The sequence below is a fragment of the Hyperolius riggenbachi genome, chromosome 2 (assembly GCF_040937935.1).
Source record: "Hyperolius riggenbachi isolate aHypRig1 chromosome 2, aHypRig1.pri, whole genome shotgun sequence".
Classification (NCBI taxonomy): Eukaryota; Metazoa; Chordata; class Amphibia; order Anura; family Hyperoliidae; genus Hyperolius; species Hyperolius riggenbachi.
The window spans coordinates 183,805,091-183,819,179 of NC_090647.1; the positions used below are offsets into that span (position 1 = coordinate 183,805,091).

The 14,089-nt window shown below is 42.0% G+C and overlaps 1 protein-coding gene across 7 annotated transcripts in view; it reads right to left on the reverse strand.

Annotated features, from left to right (window-relative positions):
• Nucleotides 1-1,492: 1,492 nt before the first annotated feature.
• The window catches only part of FBXL3 (F-box and leucine rich repeat protein 3), a 107,280-nt gene continuing 94,683 nt past the window's right edge, over nucleotides 1,493-14,089 (reverse strand). For 5 of the 7 annotated variants that reach the window (XM_068267890.1, XM_068267891.1, XM_068267886.1 and 2 more), the window contains 4 exons: nucleotides 11,673-12,039; nucleotides 7,592-7,714; nucleotides 4,933-5,104; nucleotides 1,493-3,980 (listed from right to left, as the gene is read on the reverse strand). In XM_068267890.1, coding sequence (XP_068123991.1) covers nucleotides 3,337-3,980; nucleotides 4,933-5,104; nucleotides 7,592-7,714; nucleotides 11,673-12,038 — 1,305 coding nt within the window. In that variant the 5' untranslated portion in view covers nucleotide 12,039 and the 3' untranslated portion in view covers nucleotides 1,493-3,336. Of the gene's footprint in view, nucleotides 3,981-4,932; nucleotides 5,105-7,591; nucleotides 7,715-11,672; nucleotides 12,040-12,347; nucleotides 12,436-14,089 lie in introns of those variants that run through there. The other 2 variants (XM_068267887.1, XM_068267892.1) reach the window with 2 other exon arrangements.

A 14,089-nucleotide genomic window follows, 5' to 3' on the forward strand; every position in this document is an offset into this window, starting at 1 on the left:
GACTTTTTTTTGCCAATTCATCAAGATTTTTACAGTTGCAGTAGAAGTTCAGTACATTTACCAAAGCCGATTGACAAAAACCTGTTTGGTAACAGCAGAAGAGTGTGGAGTTGTCTCTGTTTTGCTACAGGATGTGACGGTATTGCAATAGTAAAAGGCATCCCTGACATCCCTTTACATGTACAGGTTTGTTATACTCCCTCTGAATCTATTCTTTCTTAACATTTCATTTTATTGCCACAGTTTAGATCAACTTCCAAGAAACATTAAACATGCCATGCTTAGGCAATTTCCCCACTTGTTCCTCCGCATCATCATACAGTAACCTAAAGGGTTAAACGTCTGAAGGGCTGCAGGGGAAATGTGTTTTGTGTCTCTCTCTCTCTCCCTGCTTGGGGGGGGGGGGGGGGGAATATAGACGCTTGTTCCTCCCGAGAAGGTATTGCAGCCCATCAGAGGGAGTAGCAGGAGAGAGAGGCTGTCCCTACTGGCTCTCTGCTCCTGTCAGTTGTGTCTTATCGAAGAGTGAAGCTGGTTTTCGACACTTCAGAGCTGCCGGTAGTCAGCACACGTTTCTGGGCTTTACGACATGCTTTAATCTTCATGAATTAAGTGTTTACTGCACAAGTCAGTAATTTACCTCACTGCTAGGTAATTCCAGCTTGCTATGCGCTAACAGCCTTGATGAATTGACATTTTACACAATGCTCCATAAAATCAGCTGTTTTCAGTATTACTGAATAAGGTAATGCTTGATGAATTGACGCCAAAGAGTGCCTAGGAAAACTAATTAGATCTATGCATTTCACAAGCCTTGGCTAGCAGTTTTTCTGGAAGCAGAAAGTTCGGGTGGCCATTAGCAGGAGAGATTTGGTGGCCCCATAGGCGCCCATTTACAATAGCAGGCGGCCACGGCATCAGTTAAGGTTAGGCACAGGGCAGGGGTGGTTTAGGGTTAGACATCGGCAGGGTGGTGGTTACGGTTAGACAAAAGCCGAGGGAGGGCTTAGTGTGAGAATAGTTACATTTAGTTGTACTGTAGTAAAATAATCAGTATTCTTTACCGATATTTTACTATTATTGCCACTATCTGTAAATTTACAGGTATTCTATTTGCCGAAATTGGGAGCCCAAACTTCCTGGTGCCAGTTTTTCATGCACACTTTCTTTCTATACTTAAAGGAAGCATCGTACCCCGGGCCGGTGGCTGTGAGCGGAGCTGTCAGCGTGGGACATGTCAGCTGCAAGGGGCTGGAGGAATCCCCAGGTACGTAAATCACGGGGAAGCACAACTTGCTTGATGCTTCCTTTAACACCTTTGTCCTCACATTCACTTACAGCAAAAGCATTTCACATGAATACTTAACAGTGAAAGGATGTAAATATTCTATTATTCCATATAAAAGCAAAGCAATGTGTGTATAGAATCTTCCTGATACAGAGATGCACTTTGCACTGCACCAGGGAACAAGATTTCAAACTGACCATGGTGACAGGAGTGGGCAGGGTGGTTTATTGAGTTCATACAGACATCATGTAAGTGCAAAAGATGCTCCTTGACTTTGGCAAGATAAAACTCCAAAGAAAGATTTCAACAAATTACAAACATACATTTTGTTGATTACAAAAATTATGCTTTATGCCAAGCTACATACTTTAAAACAATCATAAAAAAATAATGCTGAGCAAAGCACACTTCTCTGGCCCAATGCTAACACAAATATTTTAATCCAATCTACAGAATTTACAAAAAAACAAAATCTGCATGATGGTCCCTAGATATTCCAAATTAATGGTGTAAATTGTATAAGTTATTTGCTGCACTCATGCTCTTTAAATGAAAACTGCAATAAATCCGAGCATAAAAATCCACTTCTAAATTATGAATGAAATGTGTTTTTTGATGTGCTGGCAAAATCCCATGCTACTCTACTTAACAGAAAATTAGTCCCATTGTATTCTACTGGACAGAGAATAAATTAATAGCTTTGCACAAGTAGTTATAGAGTACCACAATTTACACTGTAAAATTTGTGACAAGCAAGCATAAGTGTAATAGGAACAAGACATTTAAAGAGAGTCTGAAGCCAAAAAAACCCAAAATCTTTTTTTTACTTGCCATTTATCTTCAGCATTAAAGGGATACTTAAGTAAAAAAAAATGATTTTTACTCACCTGGGGCATCCCTCGGCCCCCTGAAGCTGGATGGTGCCCTTGCAGCCTCGCTCTGATCCTCCCGTCCCCGCCGGCGGCTACTTCCGGGTTCGGCGACAGCCGCCGACAGGCTGGGATTGCGGCCGATTCTCCACGTTCCCAGCCGCTATATCACCCTCTATGCTGCTATAGCGTATAACATACGCTATAGCAGCATTTTTTTTCTTTACTTAAGTATCCCTTTAAGATCCTAGCTGAAACAATGCATTCCTGTGGCAGAACGATGTCTTTATACCCCCCCAAATCACTGAGGCAAAATGTGGGGCTCCTTCCTGGTAGAGGCAGAGCTTTGCGCAGTAGCTCTGCATCTGCTCAAGTCAATCTCCGCCTCTCCACTGCCCCTCTCAGTCTTCTTTTACTAAGAAGGGCAGAGAGAAGCGGAGATCGGCAGAGATTGACGCAAGGAGAGGCAGAGCTACAGCGCAAAGCTCTGCCTCCCCCGAGCAGCAAAATCCACAACCTGGAAAGTCGTGGAATTTTGCCCCGGGATTTGGGAGGCATAAAGACATTGTTCTGCCTTGGGAATGCAGCGTTTCAGCTAGGATCTTATTGCTAAAGATAAGTGGCAAGTAAAAACAACAGGTATTTTTTATGGCTTCAGACTCTCTAAGCTCTATTCTTCCTAATACAGTCATCTAAATACTGTTGAAATTTGACCAGAACATAGCGAGATCTGCAGCTCTGCTTAACCTCTGTGCTAGAGTCATGCTACCTGGTCTCTAGAGTGCAGAGACATGCTCACTTCCAAAACATCAAAGAACATGCAGAGCACCTAAATCTGGTCTCTGCACACGACTGCCAACGCTAACCGTTGGATGGAATTTCAGAGGCTAGAGAGTGCTGCAAATTCAACCATGTATTGGTCAGATTTCAACTGACTGGATTAGGAGGGGAAAAGTCAGGATAAGAAACAGCAACAGTTCTTTTATTAAAGACTTCTCTTTTAGGATATAGTAGTAGATTCATAAATTTGGATCCACAACAGAGTCCCTTTAAATAAAGCAAAGAATAATGATAATACAAAAACAAAAAACAGAAGAGTTTATTAACTTTTCATGCAATCATTTGAAAAATGTAAGGTGCTATTCCATGAGCCCACTGGAAATGAAGCAGTTTCTCAGACTACCAAGTAGGCATCATATCTGGAAACCAGACTCTGCCAAGATGTTTAGACACTTCCCAATGAATTTGGTCCAGATTATACTTCTGATCAGGGATTAAAACTTCCTCCATTATGGAAAGTTGGGACAAACGGCCACCACACATCTTGACAAACTCTACAAAAGCAGAGCAAGATACTTCACACTCTCCAAGTCCAATGGCCGACAGGCTCTTGCACCGCTCTGCAATGCGGATCAGTTCTTCATCAAGAGGGCGAAGTCCATTAGCGCACACAACCAGCTCCACCAGCCGGGGGCATGTCATGCCCACACGGCCAAGCACTTCCTTGCTTACTGATCTTCCAAAGTACAAGTGTGTAACTGGTGTTTCATAGCAGAAAAACGGATCAAACTCCTCCTCGTAAAGGAAAAAGTACATGACCAAGTTCACTTTAGGAGAGTGCTTTATTAAAGCATCCCAGCTGCTTTTCTGGATGGTATGAAAGTGTGTTTGTCCCGGGTTTTCACTGACCACATCGATACGCAAATGCTCCAGCCGAACGTGCTTTTCTGAAGACAGTGCTAGGAGGAGCTCATCGCTCAGCAAATAATAGTTCAATGCCAATTCTCGCAAGCCATGGCATTGATCCGCTACACACAAGATTCCTACAACAAGATTGAAAAGGTCTCAGTGGATAAAGTAACATCTCAGAATAAGATCAAATAAAAATCATGGTATTTAAAAGCTGGTAAAAGGCAATTTTAGTGACGCTAAAACATACTAGTAATTTTTCTTCTGCAATAAAGTAATCCAGAAGGAGGCAACTATCAGCAAATAGTTAAATAGCTATGTACCATAATGATATCTGCTTGTAGGTTTAACCTTTTACTATTTATAAAAACGTTATCATCTTTGCTATTTGCCTGACTACAAGAAATAGTTTTTTGGGATAGTGTGGGGAAGGTTACGGACTTCTGACAATTTCTTAGTGCTGTCTGTGGTGCTCTTCCTGTGAGACCATAGACTTGAATGAGATATCGTGGTGTCACCATGGAAGGCTCTAAGTGACACCAGTAAAAACATGACATATGACCTATCCATTCCCCGCCAAAAAGCTTCTTTCACTGCTTTCCATCATTGTTCAGGTTCAACAGATTTTCCCACTTCCTGTTTGGACTGGAAGGGAGGAAAAACCTGTCCAATGAACGCACAGCAATGAAAACATATACCTTGCAAACCTTATCCACTTTCTCCAAAGCCAAGTGTGACATTAAAGGGGAACTGAAGAGAGAGGTATATGGAGGCTATCATGTTTATTTCCTTTTAGACAATACCAGTTGCCTGGCAGCCCTGCTGATCCTCTGCCTCTAATACTATTAGCCATAGCCCCTGAACAAGCATGCAGCAGATCAGGTGTTTCAGTGGTTCAGACTTATAAGTCTGATCTGACAAGACTAGCTGCATGCTTGTTTCTGGTTTTAATCAGATACTACTGCAGAGAAATAGACCAGCAGGGCTGCCAGGCAACTGGTATTGATTAAAAGGAAATAAACATGACAGCCTCCATATACCTCTCTCTTCAGTTCCCCTTTAACAAGGTGCAACATCCAGACTTACCTGCAGGAGAAACATGCGGGCAGCTGCTCATTTTTAAAAGTTTCAGTGTGTCGCTGTTATTTGCCACTAGCACTTTCAGAGATGGATCATCAACTGGAGTGTCATCAATTTTAAGGGAAGAGAGGGATTTTGAATTGACAAACACAACTGTAAGTGCAGATATGAAGTGGGACTATGAAAAAGAAAAAAAAAAAGTGTTATTTTTGTAAAATACAGTACACTACAAAAAGTAATCCAACCTGCCCTAAGAGATCCAATTGTGTATATCTGGAGATTTAGAATTAGAACCAAACAATTATGTATAGTGTAATGCTGTTACTACTTGCTCTCTATTAGATGATGAGGGCTCCTTAGGTCAAGCTGGTTTCTAGTGCGACAATGCAAGGTTTGCTACTGTCAAAGCCCAGTGCTAGACTCATAGGGTGAGGAATAGCCGCCAGATAGGCTTTCTGGAAACCAGTCAATACATCAAAGATTGGTACAAACAAGATATTTTTTCGTATGACCAGCAATCATCATAGGGCTGCATACAGAACCAAGAAGCCACCCATAAAGGTTAGCAAGATGCTAATTTTCCTCAAGTGCATGCAAACTAAAAGCAAATGGGCCAATCAAAATGCAGATGCATCTATTGCAGACCAGTCCAAATCTAAGATGAATGCATTATCCATTCAATTTTCATGGAAGTCGGAAAAATTAGCATCAATGTCTTTAGAAGCTTCCTCTATTAGAATCATCAGTAATCCTGATCTCTAGTGTAGAGCAAGTGCTTAAAAGGGACACTTAAAGAGAAACTCCGACCAAGTAATGAACTTTATCCCAATCAGTAGCTGATACCCCCTTTTACATGATAAATTTATTCCTTTTCACAAAACATACCATCAAGGGCGCTGTATGGCTGATATTGTGGTGAAACTCCTCCCACAAAGAAATTCTGAGTACGTACTCTTGGCAGTTTTCTGTCTGTGAACCCTGTTGCATTGTGGGAAAGAGCTGTTTACAGCTGTTTCTTGTTGCCAAAACAGCAAGCAGCAGCTACATCACTTGCCAGCAGTAAAATGTCACCATGTGATAAATGTCAGAATATAATTCAGGGATTTAAAATATTTTACAATGGGCAAACTGACTAAATAATTTATACATAATTATTGTAAAAATTAAGCACTTTTTTTTAATTACATTATTTTCACTGGAGTTCTTCTTTAAGCCAGGAATAAAATAATAAAAAAAAAAATTAAAAATCAGTTTTACTTGTCTGGGGCTTCTACCAGCCCCCTGCAGCTGTCCCGTACCCTCGTAGTCACTCACAGAACCTCGGGCACCCGCCACCGCTGACAGGGCCTGACAGGGAGTCGACGGACTTTCTGCACCTGCGCAGGCTTGGCCACGCAATACCTTTATGTTCCCGTCCTCAATAGCGTCCTGCACAGGCGCAGGGCACTACTGTGGATGGGAAGACGAAGAAAAATATGCGTGGCCAGGAAACTGCAGCAGCGCGTTACCATAGCGCTACACGTTACAATGCAATGTTAACGTCACACACTTAATTGCATTGCGGTAAGCTGCGTTATAAGACTTTACGTCCCATAAGACAACGTCCTACTGTGAACCTAGCCTAAGAGGACTCAACTTTTTCAAAGTTTGTCATAGCAAAGCTTGGTTATCGGTAACTTGCGGCTTCATGTCTTTGCATTGATATTTTTAGATAGACAAAACAAGGTTGTTGGGTTCCCTGCAGTGAGTGTGCACATATATGCTGCAAAACCTCCTCCCTTGAAAAAGCAACCTTGACCCAGTGTTAAATAGAGCCCGAGGTAATGGCCAGGAGACAATAGCTCCATACTTACTTCCTGGCCACCTGCCCTGCATAGCTAACAAAGGGTTAATGAAGGCTTTGTGAGGAAAACAGGAGAAGAAAAGGGGGCATTTACATTGCAGAAAGCTATATAGTGATGACCAATATGCTTAATGATGGCTTTAATAAGCCACAGCATTGATTCGTGGCGTGGAGTAATAATTTCCAAACAGCCACCAAATGGAAGATTTAAAAATAAGGTTGGGCGGGGGGAGGGTGGAATTTCAGGTTGGGATAGGGTGGGGGGAGTGGTGTTGATGTTACCAATGTATGTATGTTTGTATACGAAAAACATTTCAATAAAACTTATTTGAAAAGAAAAAAATGGAAGATTTAATCCCCATTTCTCCAATCAAAAGCAACATTTCTGGCCCCTGGTTATTGCGGTGCACTAGAAATATCAGATCCGACGCTTGTCGCATAGAGCTTGGGGTAATGCAGGTCTATGGGTGATGCACGTAGTGTAAATGACAAGGCACAGAATGTCATTTGCGTAGACCGTCAGGAATCCCAGTGACACTTCCTGCCCAGTACGGAGCACATCAATGAACAGGGGACGGCGCCATGCATACGACTCTGGCGGCGCACTCTGTGGCGGGGTCATATTATTGACATTTTTTGCATTGCGATGCGGCAGCAGTAAAAGAATAAGTGTAAAACCAGCCTCAAACTAAGGGGGAAAAAAATAAAATGGCATTAAAACATTTAGGAAAATTTGTTTAAAGTTTCTTTAAATTTGCATGAGATGAAAATGTCAAATGAAGAGCTTAGCAAGAGCAAGTGACAATCATGTTAAGCATATACCTTTGGTAAATCCATGAAACTCGGTCTAGCAGTTGAAATAAGCCCAAGAGTTTTCAAGGAGCAATTTACCAGTTGTGAGAGGATATCACAGGCAGCTTCTGCAGATTCTGTGCTGCTGTCCACCTGCATTAAAAGGAGACAATATGTATTTTTACAGAAAATAGGCATGATTACACAAATGAGCCAATTTAAAATGATGAGCTGACATTTTCTCCATGTGCATAGACATCTGGCACTGCTGAAATACAACAAAGTGCCTGAGCACACTTCTGCACTTTTTTTTTTTTTTTTAGCAACCCATGAGTCAGATTGATGTGTTGCTGATAAATGGACAGAAGAGTGCAAAGCTCAGTAGGAATGGTCAATGAGATGCAAATAATTCCGAGTTGATGCAGAATTATGCAAATTGCGAAGGCACATTTCTGCAGCTTGCAAATAGACCAATCAAAATCCACCTAGGCGGTACAACATTATCCTTAATAAAGAGATTTTGAAAACTAAAATCCACCTAGGCGGGTTTTGGTCTCTTTTCAAGCTGCATACATTTACTTACCAATTTTGCATCAAATAAAAATTATTGTCCATCCCTAATGCCCAGGCCACACATCCTATTTTGACTGGCCAATTTTACCACTTCCATGTAGTATGAGAGCTTAACTACACTATCTGTTCAGTAATCAGTCAGCCTCTATGCTATACACGACAACAAAGATGGTCAAGCATTAGCCACTTAAATAATATTAAATAACAACGGCAAACACATTGATTAACGGAAAGTGCAGAACGGCATTAAAGCATACATGAATATTACAACAGAGGGAAGCCTCAATAAACCGCACCAGACTGAATAAATGGTGAATTATAAATCGTTTATTACTCAAAAAAAAAAAAAAAAAAAAAAAAAAAAAAAATTCTAAAAACACCAGAGTCAACATAGCAGGGCATCAATTATAGTATCTCATTTTTCACTGTGGTGGAATCAGGAAATTTGGGCGCCTGGTGCTAATGGATTATTTGGGCGCCCCACAGGCGCTAATGCAAAATATCGACTATTGGGCGCAAAAGAGAAAATCTGGGTGCCCGATAAATAGTGGGCACCTGGCTGATACAACCAAAATCATCTAATTTTATATATATATATATATATATATATATATATATATATATATATATATATATATATATATATATATATAGTATATATATATATATATATATATATATATACACACACACACACACACACACACACACACACACACACACACACACACACACTAGCTTTTCTCTGCCAATTTCCACAAGACTAGCCACAACCTAGAATGTTCCCTTCCTCCTTTGTACATGATGTATGCTTGGCTGGTCACAAGATCTTTCTGCAGACAGATCATCAATGATATTTTTACACTATATAAAAAAAAGAAATGCATGACTGCAAAGCATGCCAATGGCTTCAATTCACTAAGCTTATCTCCTGTCTTTAACCACTTTCCTTACCAGCAGTCTCTGCCCCCTTAAAGAGAACCTGTACTGAGTAAAATTATTTAAAATAAACACGAGGTAACTTCAAATGAACATTACATAGTTACCTTGCCATCAGTTCCTCTCAGAAGCTCACCATTTTCTTCAACATTTTGTCAGAACTGAAATATATCAGTTGCTGTCAGTTATATATCAGTTGCTGTCAGTTACAGCTGAGAGGAGAACTGATGTGTCCATGTTTCCCTAAGGCTCAGGTGGGCAATGTTACAGTTTAACAGTGTGCTGACCAGAGAGCTGTTATGGGGTAATAGCCATTTTCAAAATGAAGGATGGAGAATTCCATTGATCACAGTGGACAAGCAGGATGAAACAGAGGAAAAATAGATTGAGGAGTAGACTACATGGAAGGTAAGTATGACTTGTGTATGTTTATTTTGACTTTTAATTTTCAGTTCAGGTTTTCTTTAAGCACCAGAGTCTGCCGGTACTGTTCACGCCGTTCTGTCCCCGCCGCAGGCTCCTCTCTTTGCCGTCTCTATGATGGCAGAATGCTGTGCGCCAGTCAGGAGCCGCTTTCACTGGTGCCTGACCCTGTCAATCAATGTAAAACAATGGGATTGCAGGGATGCGAACTGCGGCAGGTGCAGAGCGGCAAGATCTGCGTTATTGGCGTAGATGTGCAATTTACTGCAACGTAGAGTCTATGTCCAGTCAGGGCCACAGAACCTCCTGCTGGACGTAGATTAGTAGCCCATCGGTTCGGGCAAGGTTAATAACGTTTGCTGTTTCTAGCATTATCACCATGGTGATAAGACATGTAGTATTCACTAAGCAGTTTACCTCAGGCAAACCATAAGTTAATTCTTCGGTCTTTAAAGAGAAACTCCGACCAAGAATTGAACTTTATCCCAATCAGTAGCTGATACCTCCTTTTACATGAGAAATCTATTCCTTTTGACAAACAGACCATCAGGGGACGCTGTATGACTGATATTGTGATGAAACCCTTCCACAAGAAACTGAGGACCGTGGTACTCCTGGCAGTTTCCTGTCTGTGAACCTTGTTGCATTGTGGGAAATAGCTGTTTACAGCTGTTTTCAACTGCCAAAAAAGCATACACCAGCTACATCACCTGCCAACAGTAAAAATGTTACCATGTAATAAATGTCAGAATGTAAATCAGGGATTTAAAAGACTATATAATTTATACAAAATTATTTTAAAAAAGAAGCACTTTATTACATTATTCTCACTGGAGTTCCTCTTTAAAGGAGGCTTTATATAGTTATATGGAGGCTGCCATGTTTATTTCCTTTTAAGCAATACCAGTTGCCTGGCAGCCCTGCTGATCCTCTGCCTCTAATACTATTAGCCATAGCCCTTGAACAAGCATGCAGCAGATCAGGCGTTTCAGACTTTAAGCCTCATCTACACGAGTAGATGAGGCTCCGGATGCTGCTTATCAATCGAGCCGCTGATGCGGCTCGATTGATAAGATCCGACAGGTCGGATCTTGCTACCGCCGATTCCCTGCTCGTTCCCCGCGAGGGGTACAATGGCAGGGCATCGAGCGGAAGATAATCGGCGCGGGGACAAGCGGGTATCGAATCCGGCGCACGCGCAGGCGAGCGAGAACGCGGAAGAGGCATCCGGCGGCTAATCAAGCCGCCGGATCGGGGCCTCATAAACGCGGGGAGATGAGGCTTTAAAGTCAGATCTGACAAGACTAGCTGCATGCTTGTTTATGGTGTTATTCAGATACTACTGCAGAGAAATAGACCAGCAGGGCTGCCAGGCAACTGGTATTGATTACAAAGAAATAAATATGGCAGCCTCCGTATACCTCTTACTTCAGTTCCCCTTTAAGTTAAGGAGAAAGCTCTAAAGTTAACCTTTCAATCCTTAAAATAACTACAGAATTCTAAAGTTAAAGACAGGCTGTTAACTGCATGTGAAATAAATACAGAGGAACTTAAGGACTGAAGTGATAAGATAACGCTCACTGTGAAAACTTACCATATCTCTACACCTTAATAAAGGGGCCCATACACCTAACGATTTTCCCGCCGATATACAGCAGATTCGATCACTGTGATCGAATCTGCTGTGAAATTGTTGCGCAAACGCTGACAGAACGATCGATTTCTGTCCGAAATCAATCGTTCCTATCGATTCGTCTGTGCGGAAGACTTTGCTCGATCGCTGGCGGGTCGGGAGTGCGTCGATAGTGGCGTTCGATTGCCCGACGCTAGCGGCAGTACATTGCCTGGTCCAGCCGACGTGTGTCCCCCTGGTCTCCGCTGTCTCTCTTCTCAAAAATGTTCGGTGGACCCAGTCATACTCCGGATCGGAGCATGCTCGTCCAGTAAAAGCTGGGGGAGGCGGGGGTTGGTATGTGCAACAACTGGCCATACATTCCTGCCTTACACTCACACCATAAGACGCACTGACTTTGACAACCCCCCCCCCCCCCCCATTTTGGGGAGAGAAAAAATTATGTCATAGTCTAAAAAATCCGGTACTTAGTAAAAACATACTTCACATGAATCAGTAATAACATGCCAATTTCTTCAAAAAGCCAAAATGCCAACAACATACCTTAAAGCTGACATACTGTAGGTGATTTGAATGTCTTTTTATAATCTGCTTGATCAGGTCGGGGTGTGTTGCTTTCAGGTAAGAAGTAGCTGGCTGATTAAGTTCAAATTCAAAGCATCTCCACAGATCAGGCATGTGAAAAACATGGTTCCAGTTTCTGCAAACCTGGGAGGCAAGTGCACGGTCTAAAAGGGGCAAATACTGGAAAATCTGGAGAATGATGTCAGGTAGCAGATTCCCCCAGTCATGTTCTTTTGATATCTTTGTGGCTTCGTCTTCTAAACTTTTTGGCTTCTTTGACAACTCCCCTAGCTCTCTAACTGACGGACTAAAATCTCTGTCATTGGCCATTCTTCCTCTCTTCATCCTGCAAAAAAGAAAAAAAAATAGGAATATTAGTAAAATTAACAGTTAAGAATGTTTTTTTTGTTTGTTTGTTTGTTTTTAAAGTGAAACTTGTTAGGTTATTACTTTTCTTTCTGCATCCTCTGCCACTGTATGTCTCTACCTACATCTTCAGGTAGGCATTGCTCTAACTCTCATAAACTGTGCAAATCAAGTTACTGAAATGAAAATTACACGTAGCTGACAGTTTTCAAAAGAACATTTTTCTGGTCTAGGTGGAAGAAAGCAGGAAACATTTGTACCCCATTCTCACATATACTTTCTCCATACCTGAAGTTTTAAGACCCAAATGTAACACTACATTCAGTCAGACAAATGGGGTCTACCATCATATCTGTACCTTGCTTTGATGCCGTGCTGGCAAAAATGGCTCATAGGAAATAATCACTATTTATATTCACCTACACTATCAGTAAGATCAGTATTCACAATAAGCGCTCATCCGCCCACACGCTGCAAAGTTACAAAACAGGTAGCAGTCCTCCCCCAAGCTAGGCACGGGCATCTGGAATCTACATTTCACATGGGGGCTGGTAACCAAAATCCTTATGAAGGCATCAAAGCACAACATAATAAACAGAGTTTTTATGGAGATTTACTCAGGGATACAAAGTTGCTTCAAAGATGGTAAATTATTAGGTCACTGTTACAGCCACAACAGCAGCTTTATTCTGCCACTAATACTGCAGGTAGCAGAAGCTGGGGATAAGGGTGAAGCCAAACATGTGACTGTTATTGCATGATCATTTTGCAAGCATTGGCTCCTCTCCTCTCATATTTTTGTGGAAGAAGCTACAGTAATCATTTCAGCTTGCATGAAAATGTAATACAAGTTTTATGTAACTTTGAACTGGGTCAATCAATCTAGGCAATGCACTTGATTTTAAGCCAGAATGAGTATCATCTTACAAATATAGTGTCTGATCACAGTACACATACACAAGTTTACTCCTTTCTAAATCTAAATTTACCTAAACAAAAATTAAATGTTCTTCCTTTCTGATAATCAATTATCTAATAGACCACCCCTGCAAGCAAGAGGAGAAAACAGGTTTTAACACATCTACAAGTGTGGAAGGGGTTGGGGGAAAACCGATGCCAGCACAGTTAAAAGCAATGTGGGCATTGAGTAGTACAAAGCTGGCAGTGGCTCAAACAATTATTAAACAGTTTTACTAATCTTTCACCATTGAAAAAGATCACTTATTCCCCTTAATGATTTCCGATCAAAGAGCAAATGCTTGCCACATTAAGTTATTGCATAATATATGGACTTCCTTAGACAAATTCTACTAATCTTAATTACATAAAATCCCTCAAAATCCACACATAAAGCTGAGATATAATAAGGAAAAAACGTGTTGATTGAATCAGCTGTGGAGCAGTGCTGTAGCACCACTACAGCCAGGTTCAGTCAATCCTGATAAAATCCAAGTATGGAGTTACAAAGTAGGAACTATACAAATCAGGTGACAATGAGTCAACATGCAAAGTTTTTGTTAAAGCTGGCCATACACTGGCCCGATTTGTCGCCGTTTCGACAGCAGATTCGATCACTGGGATCGAATCTGCTGCCAATCGTTCGCGCTACACGCCGAATTTCGATCCATTTCGCCCGTTCCCGTCGATCGCTCCGTGCGGAAAATTACCGTTGATCGTCCGCGGGTAGGGAGCGCGTCGCTAGAGGCGTTCGAGTGCCCGACGACCGACGCAATAGAGCGGCAATACATTACCTGCTCCGCCGGTGCGACTACCCCCGGTCACCGCTGCTCCGTCTCCGCGCTGGTCTCCGGCAAGCTTTAGTTCCTCCTGCCCGACAGGAAGTTTAATCAGTAGAGGGCGCTGTACTGTTTAAACTTCCTGCCGGGCAGGAAGAAGTAAAGCATGCTGGACCTGGAGACCAGAGCGGAGACGGAGCAGCGGTGACCGGGGGCAGTCACACCAGCGGAGCAGGCAATGTATGCGGGCGGGGGGAGCGGCGGCAGCACCACCACAACAACAGATTGTGAACA